This window comes from Aristolochia californica, unplaced genomic scaffold, assembly GCF_029961685.1.
Source record: "Aristolochia californica isolate CCGP_79_NKW_82.1479 unplaced genomic scaffold, dmAriCali1.0.hap1 SCAF_1, whole genome shotgun sequence".
NCBI classification, from domain to species: Eukaryota; Viridiplantae; Streptophyta; class Magnoliopsida; order Piperales; family Aristolochiaceae; genus Aristolochia; species Aristolochia californica.
This window is the reverse complement of record NW_027181770.1, coordinates 48873918-48892471: the sequence shown is the minus strand read 5'-3', so window position 1 is coordinate 48892471 and position 18554 is coordinate 48873918. Positions and strand designations below refer to the sequence as shown.

The 18554-nt window shown below is 38.2% G+C and overlaps 1 protein-coding gene across 1 annotated transcript; it reads left to right on the top strand.

The window, feature by feature from the left end:
• The first annotated feature begins 10743 nt into the window (after window positions 1-10743).
• LOC137959459 (BRCA1-associated RING domain protein 1) lies at window positions 10744-17076 on the top strand. The gene is made up of 14 exons (XM_068806830.1): window positions 10744-10988; window positions 11675-11728; window positions 11846-11916; window positions 11992-12099; window positions 12224-12696; window positions 13296-13529; window positions 13624-13701; window positions 13886-13986; window positions 14134-14320; window positions 14404-14507; window positions 14626-14740; window positions 15134-15299; window positions 16213-16331; window positions 16560-17076. The coding sequence occupies exons 1-14, from the start codon at window positions 10900-10902 to the stop codon at window positions 16893-16895; spliced, it is 2235 nt and encodes a 744-aa protein (XP_068662931.1). The 5' UTR covers window positions 10744-10899; the 3' UTR covers window positions 16896-17076.
• The last annotated feature ends 1478 nt before the right edge of the window (window positions 17077-18554 follow it).

The following is an 18554-nucleotide window of genomic DNA, read 5'->3' as shown; positions in this document are numbered from 1 at the left end:
CCCATAAATTGATTTCTTCAAATTACAAACCAAATGTTCTTGTCTAGGGTGACTAAACCCTTCTGGTTGTATTATGTAAATTTGTTCCTCTAAGTCACCATGAAGGAAAGTTGTCTTTACATCCATTTGCTCCAATTGCATGTCCGAATGTGCTACTAATGCCAACACTGTCCTAAGGGAGGTGTGTCTGACCACAGGGGAGAAGACCTCACCACAGTTAACCCCTTTCCTCTGTGAGTAACCCTTTGCTACAAGATGAGCACCGAATCCCCCACCCCCTCTTTTATGGATATTGCTTCTTTCTTCTTATAGACCAATTTGCACCTTATCGCTCTCTTCCCCTTGGGAAGCTCCACTAACTCCCATGACTGGTTTTTATGTAGACTCCATCTCCTCCACCCTAGCACCCATCCATTTACCTTTCTCCTGGCTTTGTACTGCCTCTTGAAAAGTAGTAGGATCCTCGCTACTAATAATAAGCGCATAAGAAACCAAATCTTCAAAACCATACCTGGTAGGTGGCTTGATAGTGCGTTTGGGTCTATCTGTGGCTATACAGTGATGCTGCTGTTCACCTAAGCTAGAGCTTTTTGCATGCTGAGTATCCTTTTCTCTACCATGGTTATCTAGCTCCACCTGCACCACATGCTCATTGGTGCTGTAATTTTTTGGCACTTGTTTCTCTTCTTCTTGAGTACGTTGCAACATGGTTTTTTCATCAAAAACCATATCTTGACTGATCACCGTCTTGTTTGCCTTCGGATCCCAAATCTTGAAGTCTTTCACCCCTTTCTGATAGCCCAAAAAGATACACTGTCTAGACTTCGCATAAAGCTTCGACCTCTCCTCAGTAGAAGCATCTACATAGGCCGGACAGCCAAACACTTTGAAGCCAAAATAGTCTACCTTAGTGCCTGTCCACACCTCCTCTGATACTTTCCCATCTAGTGTTGCTCTAGGTGATTTGTTAATTAAGAAACATGTCATATTTACTTCTTTTGCCCAGAAATTCTTTGCAAGCCTTGCATTCAACCTAAGACATCGAGCTTTTTCAGCTATAGTTCTATTCATCCTTTCCACCACACCATTCTGTTGTGGTGTCTTGCGTATTGTAAAGTGTCTCTTAATTCTATGTTGCTCACACAACTCCTTGAACTTTGAGTCTGTGTACTCAGTACCATTGTCTAATCGGAGGCATTTAATCTTCCTCCCTGTTTGGTTCTCTACTTCAGCTTTCCACAACTTAAACTTGGCAAATATTTTTGACTTGTGCTGCATGAAGTTCACCCAAACTTTTCGTGAGTAATCATAAATAAAGGTAACAAAATACATGTGTCCTCCTCCGGATGCTACTCTTACTGGCCCCCAAACATCTGAGTGAACATAGTCTAGAATCTCTTCCGTCTTGTGTGTGGTTGCCTTGCATTGCACCTTATTCTGTTTCCCAAGGACACAAAACTTGTAGAAATCAAGCTTGCATGTTTTGATACCCTTCAATAGATTTATCTTATAAAGCTCCATCATCCCACGCACTCCCATATGACCTAAGCACATATGCCACAAGACTGTACAGTCTGACTCAAACTCTACAACTGCAACTCCACCTACAACTGTGGTACCTTGCAGTGTATAGATATAGCCAGATATTTTCTATCCCTTCATCACTGTTAAGACACCTTTACTAACTTTCATTATTCCACTTGCAGACTTGTAACTATATCTATTACAGTCTAAAGTGCCCAATGAAATCAGATTCTGTCTTAAATCAGGTACGTGTCTACAATCACACAACGTTCTAATCACACCATCAAATATTTTAATTTGTATACTCCCTATTCCAACAACTTTGCATGAAGCATCATTACCCATAAGAATAGAACCAGAGTTTACTAACCTGTAGGTGTGAAACCAATCTTTATTTGGTGTCATGTGATAAGAGCATGCCAAATCTAGAATCCAAAAATCTCTTAGATGATCTGAACTAGATGAGACAGAAAGCATATCCCTGTCACCACTCTCTGAATCTTCTTCTTCCACTACATTCATAGACTTTGATGGACCCTCTCTATTCTCTGTGATCCCTTTCATTTTCTCTAGATAATCCCGTTTTATGTGCCCCTGTTTCCCGCACTTAAAACACGTGATGTCTTTCCTTTTCCTGGATTTAGACCGAAATTTGTTGTTACTGATCCACTCCTAGACTTGTTTCTTCCACGTTCCTGGTTACCCTTCACCACAAGTCCTTCACCTTGTGAAGTCTCATCACTGATTTTCTTCCTCTAATGGAGACCTAATAGAGCACTTGTGATTTCCTCAATTTCGAGATATTTTTCCCCCACATCAGAGTCGTAACCAAATTTTCATACATAGGAGAATTCGGTAGGGAATTCAACAACATTAACGCCTTGTCTTCGTCTTCAAACTTCACATCAACCCGCCTCAAATCACTAATGAGCTGATTAAAAACGTTGATATGCTGGCTCAGATCTGAACCCTCTATCATCTAAAGACTATACAATTTTTACTTAAGATAGAGCTTGTTCGTCAACGACTTGGACATATACCGACTTTCCAGTTTCAACCAAACTGCCGCTAGTGATTCCTCATCCATGACGTGATACATTACATCATTAACCAGACAAAGCCTAATAGTCCCCATAACCTTTGCTTCCATTTCCTTTCAATCCATTCCTGCTAGTTATTTTTCGTACAACATCTTCAACATGCCCTACTACACTAACAGGTCTTTCACCCTCCTCTGCCATAATCCGAAATTCCTAGTGTCGTCAAATTTTATCATATCAAATTTGGCAGAAGAAACCCTACTCTTCATAGCCTAACTTGGGTTTTTTGTGCAAAAAAAAAAAAATTGAATTTTGAGTACGGCATAAAAATCATCAGCGTTACCGAGCAACAAACCACCACGGATGTGCACGGCGTTCACCTACGCCTTCTAGTCCAGCAAGATAAAAAAATCAGCCGCGTCACTGTTTCCTTGACTCGTCTGGAGTCAGCGTCGTCAGAAGCGTGTCTCTCGCGTGAGACGCCCAGCGTCCGGATTTCCAGAAAAATTCGAAAATCACCCGCGATTTCCAAAATCGAGGGGAGAGCCAATGCGTCCCCCCTCCCAAAATTGAGATTTCAGAACCCCTTTCAAGAAATTGAGTCATCTCCGGCACCCGTCGTCGTCCCCGACAGCGGCGACGTAGGTTTGTCCGTCGTCTTCCCGCGACGCTTCTCCTCTCCCGGTTCCGTCGTCTCGCGTCTGCGATTTCTGGTTCATTTTTTCTTTCTCTGCGATTTCTCAAGGAGAAATCACAACCTCCAACGTCATCCCCGACAGAGGCGCCGTCGCCGAGCCTCAGAAGTCCAGCGCGACGGTTCACATTTTCGTCGTTCCGTGCGAAGTTCTCCTTCCCGATTTCGTTGTCCTCTGTGTGCGACTGCGTCATCGCCGAACACCGGAAAGACGATCTCTGCGTCGTCGCCGACTAGAAAAAAAAATTTCTTTCACGTTTCTGGAGTTTCAGAAACAGAAAACTTAATCCGGAAAACCTCTCGAAGCTTGATGTAGGAAGAACAGAAAAATAGCGGAAAACCTCTCGAAGTTCTGATATCAATTGATGCAGGAAGAACAGAAAATAAAGAATGAACAATGACAAATTTTCAGTGGTTTAGCTGTGTATACGACCACACGAGCGATACGGATTAATTCTTCACTAATGATAATCAGGGTTATATAATTTTTATATAATATTAAATCTTAGAAATATTTGTACATTTTACATTAATCTCTCTGTCCTCCTCAACCTTATATTATATGAGTCATATGTTCAATAATATTAATATGAAATTTTCTCTTGTTGACACTATACTTTAATATATTTCATATAATCATAACTTTAATTCATAAAATATATTTATTTTGAGATAAAGAAGCTGATATATTTTGGGAATTTGTAATTTGGCCGAACTGAATACTTTTTCTTTTATGACCAGTATGACCATAAACTCTTCCAAGATTGATATCTCCCTATAGAAAACTCAGATTGAGAATTGGTTGAATATTTAAGAAAATAAACTTATAGATATTTATTTGGATATATAATTCTCCCTATAAAGTCTCATTCTTGATGGTATAAGATAGCTCGAAAGTAAAAGTTTTTTGCTATTTCTCAAACTTCTCTAGTAATCTAACCATTAATGCTTCAAATATCAATTTTTCTTTGTAAAAAACTCTGATTGCTGAAATTCATTTTGTGTTAGAAAGTAGGCTCAAATATATTTTCGTTAATAGATAATTTGTTAAATGAAAAGCTCTATATGGAGGTTCGAATACCAAAAAAACAATAGGTATAGAAACTAAAAAGAGCGGAAAAAAATAAATACAAATATAAACTACTAGAGATGATAGATAAAAAAAGGATCACATGACCTTTGTGGTTTGACTGAGTCAAATCATAAAACCTGCTCTGATACCATGTTAAACTTAGGATTCCATGATGTATAATCATGGTAGAAGAAGATTAAGGGGTGAGAAGAAGAAGAAGAGTTGTTGAGAGAAGGAAGAGTGACGAATTTGGAAAATAAAGTAGGAAGAATAGGGTTATAGACTTAGTCAAAACTCTCCCCCTTAAGTTGTATATATAGATATCAAAATTACTAATATTATAAAAATGTCCTTCACCCTTGTAAGAGTGAATAAGAGAAGAAAATGTAAACTAATTACATCAGTGCCACCCTAATTACATCATATCTTCCAACATGAACCAACTGTAGCAGTAACAACCATTTCAATTTCTTTCTACGTTTCGATTACTCTTGTATTCACCATGGCTGGAACAAAATTTTCAATGCCCAAGATAGGTGCTCTAATACTCAATTCATACAAACCCAAAATTTTCAATGCCCAAGATAGGTGCTCTAATACCCAATTCATACAAACCCAAAACGTCAATAGCTGGATGCATTGTATTTAGAAAAGAAGAGAAGATTTTAACAAAAAGAGGAGTGAGGACAAGGAGAGAGAGAGAAAGATACAGAAAGAAAAAAAAATAGAGAGAGGAGTTAGACGAGGCTGAGAGGAGGGTGCTCCAATTCGTCCTTTCACTGTTTCTTCTACTATTTTTATTACATTTACTTGGAAGGAATACTAGCATAGCACATTATTTTTCAGAAACTTATCAAGTTCCATTTGAATTGTAACATATTGTCAACAAATTATACAAACCTATTCACCTCCTCTCTCCAATTTGTATTCATAGGATCTAATAGTCTCACACTCCTATGCCTAGTCTACTCACATCCCCAAGAGTTCCCTTTCCTCATGCTTTCCTTATTGGGAGAGCCTCCCCAACGCCTACTCCTCACTTTCGCCCTCATAATCCACACACATCCCTCCTCTTTGTCTTACCTCTCTAGCCTAACTAATTCCCTTTAACCCTAGAGCTCTAGTTGACATCTCAACTAGTAAACTCTAGCCCTGGAAACCAATTTCTCTCTATAACACCCCTTCTTATTCTTAAACCTAAAGAAAACATAGTACAAAACCCCACATGTAAACACATCCACTAGGTTCTCACCATCTGAGCAAGGCCCCCATACCATTTCATGTAGAGGAAAATCATAACAATTTGCAAGCACCTCATATAACTTTTATTAGCCCTAAGTACGCATTCAAGACTAAGTTACATTCTAATAGATGTATAAATATAAAAAGTTTAATAGTTGTTAGAGGGCTTAAGCAACTTTTATGAATGGATTTTGTTGAAACATGTAATTAGTGATTCAGTCTACTACTTTCAAGTGGTACTTGCCATTTCTATGACATTGAAAAATAGTCTGTATTCCAATCTGATATAAAAAATGTCTTCTTGCATCAATACCTCAAGGAAATTATCTATATGAAACGATCACAAAAAAATTCTTTACCCCCATTAAGCAAATCATATGTGTCATCTTGGACAGTTATTATATAAGCTAAAAACCACCTCCACATGCCTAGTTTGATAGGTTTCTTTCTACTCTTGAAGTTCATCTTGATTTTATTTGTAATCGAGCCAATCCTTCTTTCAAATGACATTATTGCTTCTATACATTGATAGTATAATTATGAGAGAAGACAATAAATATATTGTTACAATGATTATCTCTTATTTGGAATGAAAATTTACATTGAATGACCCAAGACCTCTTCATTTCTTCCAAGTAATTGAGGTCACAAATTTTATTTTAACATCCTTTCATCTCAATAGAAGTAGATTTTTAATATTTTTCAACATGTGGAAAGGCACAAAGATGTAATTCTCTTTACTCCTTTTTTTGAGTAGAGAACCACTACCAACTAATGCCACTCTTTCTAGCATAATAGTTGGGTAGTTTAGTACCATACACTTACTTGCACTGGTCATATTGCTTGTAGGGCTAATTGTGTATGTTTATTTAAACTCAACATTAGTTTTTGGCCTCTATCACTACCAAGCTTAAGGGATTACATCTCTTGCATGATATTGGCATGACTCCATCTGTTATGGACTCAATAACATTGACTCATCTACTTTAATTTTATTATTTATGTTACTTTTAATTTCAAATTTTATTGATTTGTAATAAGAATTAAAGGTAGGGGTAGAATTGGGTTTTATAACCCTAACCTATGTTGATGTTAATGACCCTATTTAAGGGGTAAGGATGGAGAAATAAAGCAAGTTCGGAATTAGCATAAACTAGAGTAAATTAGGTTAATCTAGGTTTTCCTCGAGCTCCCTCTTCTAGGGATTTTGGCGTGAACCTTCACTGCTATCTTGGTGTTTTCGTGAGTGTCTTGAGGGCTGAGAAAGGAGGAGAAAAGGAGAATTAAACCCTAACCTACGTGGTGAAGGGAAGGACTGGTTTTCTTCACGGAAATCAGGGAGAAAAGAGTGGAGAAGAAGGTGGTGTGGAACCTTTTTCTCAACCAAGAAGAACGGAAAGAGGCTGCTGTATTGGAGGTCCTTCAAGAGGAAAGGGGCAGAGGAAGAGTTCTGAATTCTGGGTAGAGGAGGAGTTACGAATTCTGGGCAGGAGTTCCAAAATCTGGGCAGAGGAGGAGTTCCGAATCTGGGCTGAGGAGGAGTTCCGAATTCTGGGTTGAGGAGGAGTTCCGAATTCATTCAAAGAGGTAACTTGAGACTCTATTTTCCTAAGTACAACAAGTTAGAATTCTGTTTTAATTTACCTGCATGAATAGTGGTTAAATCCATACATTAGACAAAAGGAATTCTATTTTCAACTTACCTGCGTGAACAATGGTTGGAGACGAGATTCTTGGTTCCTTACATTGTTTAAAAACCTTGTAACATGCTGGATTCATCAGTATCTCGTCGAGTTACTAGATCCATTGCTAGGGACCATAACAACTTGGTATCAGAGCAGGGTAACCCAGTAGAGAGAAACACCAATGAATACTTTGAATTGCTTGAAAGAAAATTTGATACAGTCCTAGAGAGATTCTCCAAAATTGATATCGATATTGAGACCTTGAAGGGAAGGATGGATAGCATAGAGACTAGTCTGACTACTGGCAAGAAATTGCTGCATTGGAGGAGAAGTTCACTCTCAGTTTGGAAACCTTGAAAGGAAGGATAGATAGCATGGAGACTGGTCTGAGCACTGGCAAGAACCCAATTTTGGGGGACCATTCGCAGATCAGAGGGGGAGATGAGTTTCCTGGACACACGAGTTTCTCGGGTCAGCAAGGACCCTTCATTTCGGGGGGACACCTCAACCAGGGGGGACCACTGTACCTCTCATTCCAGATCAGAGAGGAGGGGACCATTAGTATAATAGAGGGGGAGATGAATTTCCTAGGCGCACGAGTTTCTCAGGACAGCAAGGACCCCTCATTCCGGGGGGACACTTCTACCAGAGGGATGCACTGTTCTGAGGTATACTAAAATGGAATTCCCTACTTATAATGGGTCAGAAAACCCTTTGATATGGCTGTATCGATGAGAAAAATTTTTTAGCCATCAGCGAGTCCCAGCCTATGACCGAGTCAAAGTGGTTGTTTTCCACTTACTAGGGGAAGCACAACTTTGGTACCAGCTAGTTGAGGTTGATAGTGACGTGGTAGATTGGGATGAATTTAAGCGACTGTGCTCTCTCCGTTTTGGTCCTCCGGCTTACAGCAACCCTTTGGGAGATTTGGTTTTGTTACGCCAAACTGGGGCCGTGGAGCAATATAAAAAACTGTTCCAAGAAAAATTAGCACGAGCCAGCAGTATGGTACAAGTGGATCAGCAAGTTGCGCTATTTACAACAAGACTGACTGAGGCGTTAAAGCTTGAGGTGGAGCTCTATGCACCTGTTAACTTATCCAGTGCTATGAATATAGCTCGTGCTTTAGAACTGCGACAGAAGGCACAACACGGACTACCTCCATGGTCAGGGGAGCGGAGCACTCCATCCACGGGGCAAGGGGAGCGCATTCCTCCGAGAAACAACCCTGTTATTACTTGGACAGAGGATTCGAGAACTAGTCATCCTACAACTCCTTATATAAGAAAATTGACAAGTGCTGAGATGGCGGAACGGCGGGCTAAGAATATGTGTTACAACTGTGATGAAACATATCGGGCTGGGCATCAGTGCAAAAGATTGTTTTTGATCAATAAGGTTGAAGATGAGGATATCGAGGTGACAAAGGATATGATAGAGGAAGAACCACCAGACATCTCCTTGCATGCCATTACTGGGCAGCAATCGGCCACAACTACGTAGCATGGGAGCAGCTCGACAACTTCCACCAGGTCTACCCAGCTTCCGAGCTTGAGGACAAGCTCGATCTCCAAGGGGGGGGGGGGGGGGGGGGGGGGGGGGGGGCAGATGTTATGGACTCTATAACACTGAGTCATCTACTTTAATTTTATTATTTATGTTGCTTTTAATTTCGAATTTTATTGATTTGTAATAAGAATTAAAGGTAGGGGCAGAATTGGGTTTTATAACCCTAACCTATGTTGATGTTAATGACCCTATTTAAGGGGTAAGGATGGAGAAATAAAGCAAGTTCGGAATTAGCATAAACTAGAGTAAATTAGGTTAATCTAGGTTCTCCTCGAGCTCCCTCTTCTAGGGATTTTGGCGTGAACCTTAACTGCTATCTTGGTGTTTTCGTGAGTGTCTTGAGGGCTGAGAAAGGAGGAGAAAAGGAGAATTAAACCCTAACCTATGTGGTGAAGGGAAGGACTGGTTTTCTTCACGGAAATCAGGGAGAAAAGGGTGGAGAAGAAGGGTGGCATGGAACCTTTTTGTCAGCCAAGAAGAACGGAAAGAGGCTGCTGTATTGGAGGTCATTCAAGAGGAAAGGGGTAGAGGAGGAGTTCCGAATTCTGGGTAGAGGAGGAGTTCCGAATCTGGGCTAAGGAGGAGTTACGAATTCTGGGCAGAGGAGTTCCAAATTCTGGGCAGAGGAGGAGTTCCAAATTCTGGGCTGAGGAGGAGTTCCGAATTCATTCAAAGAGGTAACTTGAGACTCTATTTTCCAAAGTACAGCAGGTTAGAATTCTGTTTTAATTTACCTGCGTGAATAGTAGTTAAATCCATACGTTAGACAAAAGGAATTCTGTTTTCAACTTACCTGCGTGAACAGTGGTTGGAGACGAGATTCTTGGTTCCTTACATTGTTAAAAACTTTGTAACGTGCTGGATTCATCAGTATCTCGCCGAGTTACTAGATCCATGGCTAGGGACCATAACACCATCTTATTCTCCTTAGTTATGAGTGGCAGGGATTTTCGACCATGTGGGGCGACTTGGATTTCATAAGGCCAAGTTAGGTCATGGTGTTCAATTTGCCCTTCTATTTTGGGTGTCTCCTCTCTAATCCTCCCCGAGTCAAACCTTCGACTTTGGTTGAGTTGACCTGGTTGGGTCTTGATTTTGGGTTAAAAACCTTGTTAGTGGTAATCTCAATGTTGATGTTGAACTAAAAAGTTTTCTTTTTGGCACCGCACATGTAGTCAATAGTTGCTATTTTCATAGCACCACTTGTTCACAATACATTTTGTTAAAAAAATTTCTTTAAATAGGAAATTGATATATAGAGAAATTTCCTTCCAAAATAAATAAAGCTTTCCTTGTAGTGCTAAGATTTTGTGAATGTTTTACTTTTAACAAAACAAATCTATATAAAAATAGAAAAATAAAAACTTTAGAGCAACCCTTTAAGATCACATTTGTCGTTCAAAATATTTCATTCATGATTTTTAGTGAGATGTTTTTATTTATAAGGTAATACTATAAAAATGGAATTTGGGAGAGTTTATTCTCCCTAACTTTTAGTAGGAAAGAGAAAGGAGGAAGGAGAACATTGCCTTTCCAGCATTTTCATCATCCTCTCTAAGTTATCGGAAATTCTGAGATCTTTGTTAAAATTCGATTCAACTGGTCCGTCCCAGTTTTGTAATGTGTCCAAACTTTAGTTTTTAGTTCAAAATAATTCTCAGTATGTTAAGAAATGCGCGCTGCTGATTCTAATGTCAAAAAGTGCACTCCCGCGTTGCGTCCGAATTAAATGACCCGCCTAGGCGTTAACACGCGCAGTGAAAAGTTCAGCTTTTCTGAAAGAGGGCGCGAATCTCAAAACCACCAAACTGACATTGTTTTCCTATTCCCGCTACAGGGACCCTTCAAATGTCCCGCCTAATCTCATATTTATAGCGGCAAACAAAAAATTACAGACAAGAATCGTGCGCTGACTCATTTGTGGATCACTTCCCTTTGAAAATCCCTGCGTGTCTGTCGTGCAAGGTTAAGTTTCGCCGTCGACCCTAATCTCCGGTTTTTTCAGGTAGAGAAAAGGTTCTTGTTCTAGGCTACCACTGTATACTCTCTGCCAACAGAAGGACGACAACGAAAATGGCGAGCGCGGTTGGTAAGAAAGGATTTCTGAATCCGTGTTTACTTCACATGCAGAAAATGGGATTAGAACTGAAATGTCCGATGTGGTAAGTGAGAACACAATCTACTTTTCTGTTTCCACTTTTTCTTATCAAATCCAAGTAAAAGTTAGGTTGCATATGAGCTGGGCGTAGAGTTTAAGTAGAATTGCTTTTTCCTGGGTTTTTTCTTCTTCTGTCAGTGTGATCCGGTATCATAGAACTTGAGTGGCAATTTCAAGGCTATTCAACGTTAAGTGGTCCTGTCACTGTTTTTGTTAATCCAGTTCAACTGTAGCAAACGAATTATAGCTTTTTGGTCTTTCTTTAACGAACAAGTAACTGCTGATTTGTGCCACAGAAATCTTGATTTCACTTATTGTCTTGAAAGTTGGCTTAGTGTTCGGTGGATGAGACACGTTTGACTCATATAATGAAGTTAACCGATGGCTAACTTTAGTTTTTCCGATGATTTACGCGGATCATATTCCTATCACTTTATTTGCTCTTGTAATATGGTTTACTTTTTTTTTTTTTTCAATCCTTAACATGTATATCCCTTCAATTGTTAGTGCTTCGACGTTTTTCTGGTTATGACTAGCAAAATCATGGTTATGTACGTATGTTTGTTGCAATGTTAAGTGTTCGGAGTGGAAATTTCAATTTCCAGAATATCAAATTTGATTTAGTTCGAGGTATAAAAAATGGGGCTTTCTTAGTTTCTATATTAATTTTCTTTTTTTTACTTATTGCAGCTTAGATTTATTGAGCCGCCCTCAATTGCTTCCGTGTAATCATGTAATGTGCAGGTTGAGTGTCTTTCCTGACTTTGAGCTGAAATTACTGTGTGTGTGTGTGTGTATAACTTCCATGTGATTCTTCCTTCAGATTCATTGGTTGTTTCCTAACTATCTGATTTGTTGCAGTTCCTGTTTGTCAAGACCAGTGGAATTCAAGTTGAAATGTACAATTTGCAAGTTACCTTATACATCACAAGGTAAAATATCAAGTTTGTAGTGAATAAAATTTGTTTATTAAATTTGAATTATCTAATCATTAATTTTTCCTACAGATGTAAGGTCTACCCCTTTTATTGAAAACATGACAAACATTTACAAGAGCATGGAGTCTGCTTTTGATGCCTATCTTTTTCATTTGAAGTCCCTGAATAATTTGCATGGTACAGACTTCTTTTAGTCTATATGATGTAGAACTCTTTTTGGTCATTTCTCTGTCATCTGCCCCCTGTTTTTTCTATTTTCCTTTTACTGATATTTGCATGTTTTGCATTATTCTCTACACAGATGGGCGTCTGTATTTTGGCAAAAATGTGGGCTCTGAAAATACGAGTAACACTGAAAAGTTAAGGGGGGGACCACAAAGTAGTCCTAAGGAAGATGCAGTCTGTTTGAATTCGTCTGAGCCATCTTTCTTATGCAGAAACAAGGCTGATGTTCCTAATTTTCCAAGCCAACAGGATGAGGAGCTGCCTGAAAGGCCTCCAAACTTTTGTGAGCTTAGAAATGATTTAGAAATTGACAGATCTGGGAGATTGGGTTTTCAATCTTCTGTTTGTTATGATACTAAAGATGCTTCCACAAGTGACAAGGATCCTACTGTGTCACTAAATTTTTGGTTAGAGAACCTTCAGGGAAAAGATTGTTCAACTAGGCACAGAAATGTGAGCCATCAAGAACAAACATCTCTTGGCAGCCCTCCTCCATTCTGTGACTCTAAGGATTCTGACGATGACAGCCGTAATCATGGAATTATACATGTAATTCCCATGTGGAGTTCTGCTTGTATGATATTATATATGTGGGTTGAAATGTCACATCTACTGAAGCATGTTTCTGGTCTAAGATTTTTATTGGCTTTTGTTATTCACATACAATTTTTTGACGTGGTATTTTGACCATAAAAGTGGTGATTGTGGTGTTTACATTGTCTGTTTGTAGTGTTGTAAATTGTGTCTTGTTGTTGATGAGGATTGGTTGGACACAGTTTAAAGATTTGATGACTTCAGAACTCTTGCATATGCCCATTCTTTAGCAATTTAAACACTGCCTCTTCTTTCTTGTCTTAGTGGCTCAGGCACTTGAGTCTTTGCAGCAGTTCTTCCCAAGTTTGTTGCTGTCACTGAAGTCATATGTGGCAGTTATAATCTCTTTTAAAAAAATTAAAGAGAATGTTGTCATTTAAAGTTTTCATTAGTTTCTTAATATCAGGATCTCCTGTCTTTTATTTTTCTATTAGCTTCAACTACTTGGTATTTTCTGATACTTTTTTTTTTTTAAATTATGGGTATTTCTTTAAATAGATAGGTAGGTATATGTGTTTTCTCTTTCTTGTTATAATCCAGAACTTTTTTTGCAGGGAACTGAGGAATTGGCAAAGAGGATTTTGAGCAGTACAAAGACTCATCCTGGGATGAACTTGGAAGCATCTGCTGTAATGCCTTCATCCCCATACACTGATATTTCAACTAGTGATACTACAAATTTGGAAAACTCAAAAGCTAATGTCAACAAAAGATCTTTGTCTCCAGCTAAAGAGCACTCTGATCATGAATCAAAGAGACAGAAGTTAAACCTTGAATGTCAAGTTTTGGTAAATGAACATGCCCTTTTACCTTCTAATTGTTTCATCCAGATCATTTTTATTGTGCAACCTTCTTATCTTGATGAATTTTTCCAACTTGCAGTCATCAAACAAACTGAATCCTGTGGATGCAAATCTAGTTGTTGAATGTGCATTTTGCCAGTCTCCCAAGGCGTCTGAGGTGGCTTACTAATTTCTGATGTTACCTTTCTGTTTAGAATTCAAAATAAATGACAAAATGCTATCTTATTTCCTTTTAACGGAAGGGATCACTAACATGTTCTTATAGTAGAATGTTCTAGTCAGCTAGAATGTTAGTTATGAATGGATGTTCTTCTGCTTTTTGATCTATATCCATTTCCCAGGTTACCGGGGCAATGCTGCATTATGCCAATGGGGAAGCAGTTGTGGCAGAGCCAGCACAGGATGTTAATGTTGTGCATGTTCATAAAAGATGTGTTGAATGGTAATGTTGCAAAGAGTCCATTGATTATTTTATATGTTATTCAAATCACAAAAGCTTTTATAGTAAGTAGGTGCATAGCTTCTTGTCATTATTCTTTACCTTTTTACTTTTTGATGAATTCTCAATACTCAATATTTGTGAATTTAGGGCTCCACAAGTATATTTTGTTAATGAGACAATCATGAATTTAGAAGCAGAAGTTGCCAGGGGTGCAAAGATCAAGTGCAGTGAATGTGGGAAGAAGGGGGCAGCCCTTGGTTGCTATGCTAAGAGCTGTAGGCGGAGCTATCATGTTCCATGTTCAGTTTACATAGAAGGTTGCCGGTGGGATGATGTATGCTATTTGTAGTTAATTTATATGTATATTTTAAAGGTCTTGGTTTGAAATAAAGTTCTGATTATGTTGGCGTGTCACAGGCTAATTTCCTAATGCTTTGTCCTACTCATTCTTCACTCAAGTTTCCAAGTGAAAAATCCAAATCCAAGAAACACATGAAAGCAAAGCAATGTTCATTTCTAAAGTATACCCTTTTCTTTCTATGTGATTATTCTTTCCTTCGAACAATGGATTCATATACATTTTCAAGGTTTGTTGATGCTTAGAATTTAACATGTTTCAAGTTTGACTTCATTTCCCAGAGGTTCTTTGAAGTCTAATTCTACAAGGGAAGAGTCTACTGAAGTTTGGACAGCTTCACTTGCAGTGACCTGTGGGTGGGTTCTTTGTGGATCTGCTCTCTCTCCTGTAGAGAAGGTAATGCTTAAAAAAGGTTATATATCAAACACCAAAAGTTCTCATTCTTTTAATGATTAGCTAAGTTATTTTTAAAGTCCATATAAAAAATGACTAGGACTTTTCAATTAATAAGTACAGTATCTTTCTACTCTTAATCCATGTGGGACTATTTTAACATGCCCTCACGTAGCTCCTACATGTGGATAAGTTTTGGATAAAGGGTTACATAAAGATACTCTTTGATACCATGTTAAAGTTGGGTATAAGTCTTATTTCAAAATGATTAGCCAAGGTAGGAAATTTTATTCCAATTATTAAGCACTGAATTTTTCTTTTGTTTAGTACATATAGGACTATTATTAACAATCATAATGTTCTAATGACTGAATTCTCTGATTTGGTGCTATATAGGATCTCGTGAATGAGTTTGCAAGCTTGACTGGCTCAACTATTAAAAAGAATTGGGATCCAAGTGTTACTCATGTGATTTCATCCACTGATGCAACTGGTGCTTGCCGCAGAACGTTGAAGATCCTTATGGGGATCTTGAATGGAAAGTGGATCCTCACTTTTGATTGTAAGTTCATCTGCCTGTCATTGTGCCACTTAGTCGTTGTTTATGTGTGTTTGGCTGTGGCCGTGATGATTTATCATTCAGTTTTCATTGAGCACCTTTATCTTGGCAAAACGTTGCCATATTCAGCACTACCATCTTGGAGAGCATGATCAGTTTTTGTTTTCCATGTACTTGTTTTTGGTTGTATGTTGTTTTTGTGTACTTGTAACAATGATGCCAGCTTAGAAGCTAGACTTGGAATGTTAATGAATTCAGCAAAAAAAACGTAAGGAAAACAGTGAAAAAGAACATGAGAACTGTGTCAAAAGCATATTGTAATTTTTCTATTTTGAATCACAAAACTAAGTTAAAACAGCTCTCTTGAATCCCATAATTTACCCCCTTTTAACTGAGTTCCTATTAAAACTTGCTGTCGATTTGCTAACTCAAGTAACTAATATAAAACTTCTTTAGGACTAAACTAATTAAAGTTCCACTTGACTTTTCTAAAAGAGGAATGAAGAGAATCCAACCATTCTAGGAAAGATTTACAAAAAATGGACTTCATAAGATTAGACTTTTTTAAGAAAACAATCAATTAAAATAGAACTTGCTCATTGTAGACTTTCACTGTTATTATTTTTCTTCAAAGCACCTGCTGACTTCAAAAAGGAACTTTCCCATGTTTTGACACTCCAAAAATAGCTGATACTGAAAATAGGGTTTTTGAGCAGCTTTTTCCCTTAAATAAGTATTCTCATAGAAATTTCTGCTATGTTTTGCATCAAATGATCAACATGTATGCCATCTAATTGCAGTAATATGAAGTGACCCATTGGCTTGCCGCTGTACTGAACTTATCTTGTACAGTATTTTTTGGTTATGCTAGTTAAAATGTGTCTTCATCATTTGTGAGAGCTGTGCATAATGACAGGGGTTAAAGCTTGTCTGGAAGCTCAGTATCCTGTCCCTGAAGAGGCTTATGAGGTTAGTCAAGATATTCATGGTTGCTGTGATGGCCCAAAAAATGGCAGAGAAAGAGTAATGGAGAAGGTATATCATGAATATTTGTTATGTACGTCTCATAAAATTGCTTCTTGGTGTGGAAGTTACAAAATTTGGTAGATTTCTGGTTGCATGTCGTTGATTCATATCTCAGTCATCTATTGGTTGCTGAATTATATGCTAGAAATAGAAGCTAGTTTATCTGCATTCTTCCCCCATATATTCTATTCATTTGGCCAGGCTTACCTTACCTCATATATTGTGATTTTCTTGCAGGCACCAAAGTTATTCAGTGGAGTTTACTTTTACTTCTCTGAAGCTTTTGAACCGTCTTACAAAGGAGACCTTAAGGACCTTATTATTGTTGCTGGGGGTGTTGTCTTGGATGACAAGAAAGAAATAAGGAATACAGAGGCAATTCTTGCTACAACCATTGTAATTTATAATGCTGATCCATCTGACAACTGCAACGAAAGTGAGTTCTCAGAAGTTATTGAGAGCAACCGGAAGGAAGCGGAATTGCTTGCTTCTGGAACTGGTGCCTGGGTAGCTGCACATACGTGGCTGCTGGATTCAATTGCTGCTTGCAAGTTGTTGCCATTAGTATCATAATCTGAATAGTAGTATGATTTTATCTTTTCTGAGAAATTTGTGTTTAACAATTAATTTGTCTTTTGTTTGTTTGATTGATTTCTTCAGTTTTTTTCCTTTTGAATGAAGGTGTACTTAAAATTTTGCATAACGTTCTAGTTAGGGGTAACTTTGAAGTATTTTAGAAAAATGTAAAGATAGAGAAAGACGGGTGAATGTCTGCCTTTCTCCCTTAAGTTGGGAAGGGATGGGCCTTGGGGTTGGCAGAATTAAAGGGAGGGGTGGGATGGTTGTTCTCTCCAGCAGTTTTGTTTGCAAAAACCAGGGGCATGAGCCTTTCTCCTGCCTTCCACATTTATTTCACTTGTAGAAAGGAGGGTGAGGCAAGGTGGAAGTCTCCTTCCCTTGTTAGCTTTCAAACTTAGATGGGAGAAGCAGAAGTGGAGAGGGGGGAGGGGGAAGACTGGTTTGATCCAAGCTGGATTTGTGCCAGTTGGTAGTTGAAACACAGACCAGACGGGATGGAGGTTCAACAGGTTTTATAACAGTGATCGAAGAAAAGGAGAAGATGAAGAATTGGTTGTGTTACATAGAACTTTAAGTAAATGAGAATATTTATATTACAATTCAATTTGTACTCTTAATAACAAAAAGCAAAAGATAAATGGATGATTGATTTTAACATTTTGTCTACTACAGAGTGGGCCTTTATTTCTAATTGCAATGTTACGCTCCATAAGATAGGAAGACACTCCATTTAGAAGTAGAGGTGGGCCTTCATTTGATATAAAATTTGAAATATCTTGAGAATTAGGTTAGAAAAAATAAAGAAGTAAACTAAAAGTTCTTTCGTACACTATTTAAAGAATTTAAATGTACTATGCATGTAAAGGGACAAGGGTATGTGGGTATTTTATGTAGTGTTGAGGGTATTTATGATATATTGTAAACATATGAATAGGGAGTACGTGATTTTTTAACTCATCTTCTTCACTCAAGTCTCATCTTTCTCTCAAACTTTTCTTCCCTTTTATCTTTCTCCTTCTCATTTAACCTGAGTTCAAGATTATTATTTCCCTTTCTCAATCCACGTTAATACTAGAGTTAATTAAGTGTTAATCAAAATTTTCTCTTAACGAGATGTTATAGAGTAAGTGAGAGAATTAGAGGTCAATTTTATCACCCTTGGTTATATGATGTGAATGTAACGGCGAAACAATGTAAAGATATCAAGTCACTTAGATTCTTACATGGTCTAGGATTTGAGTATGATTAAATTAGAGCTCAAATCCTAGCAAAGAAAAAAAAAACCATGTGAACAAATTGGAGCTTAAATCCTAGCAAACCAAGAAGAAACTATGTTAGAGGAAGTAGCGTCTGCGTCCCAAGTGGTTAGAGCTAAACTGATAATACAAGAAGCCAAACTAAAGGGTGAGTCTTCGGCATTTGTTTCTAACTCTACTATGAATTTTCAGCAAAAAAAATAATGGCAAGGTGATAAGAGGGCAAGGTAGAAATCAGTGGAAAAACCCTTGTGTTCATTGCGGATCACGAGTTCTCTTTGACGAGCTCAGGGTTTGAGTTCCCCATTGATAAGGGGTTGGAGTTCCCCCCATTGAGTTCTGGTTAACCCCGTTTATCCCTTCTTCTTCCCTCTTCTTTCCCGTTTTTACTGAGTTC

Coding starts and splice junctions, on each gene's coding strand:
- LOC137959459 (XM_068806830.1), top strand. CDS start 10,900: ATGGCGAGCGCGGTTGGTAAGAAAGGATTTCTGAATCCGTGTTTACTT. Junction 10,989..11,674: donor GAACTGAAATGTCCGATGTG/GTAAGTGAGAAC, acceptor TACTTATTGCAG/CTTAGATTTATTGAGCCGCC. Junction 14,321..14,403: donor AAGGTTGCCGGTGGGATGAT/GTATGCTATTTG, acceptor GGCGTGTCACAG/GCTAATTTCCTAATGCTTTG.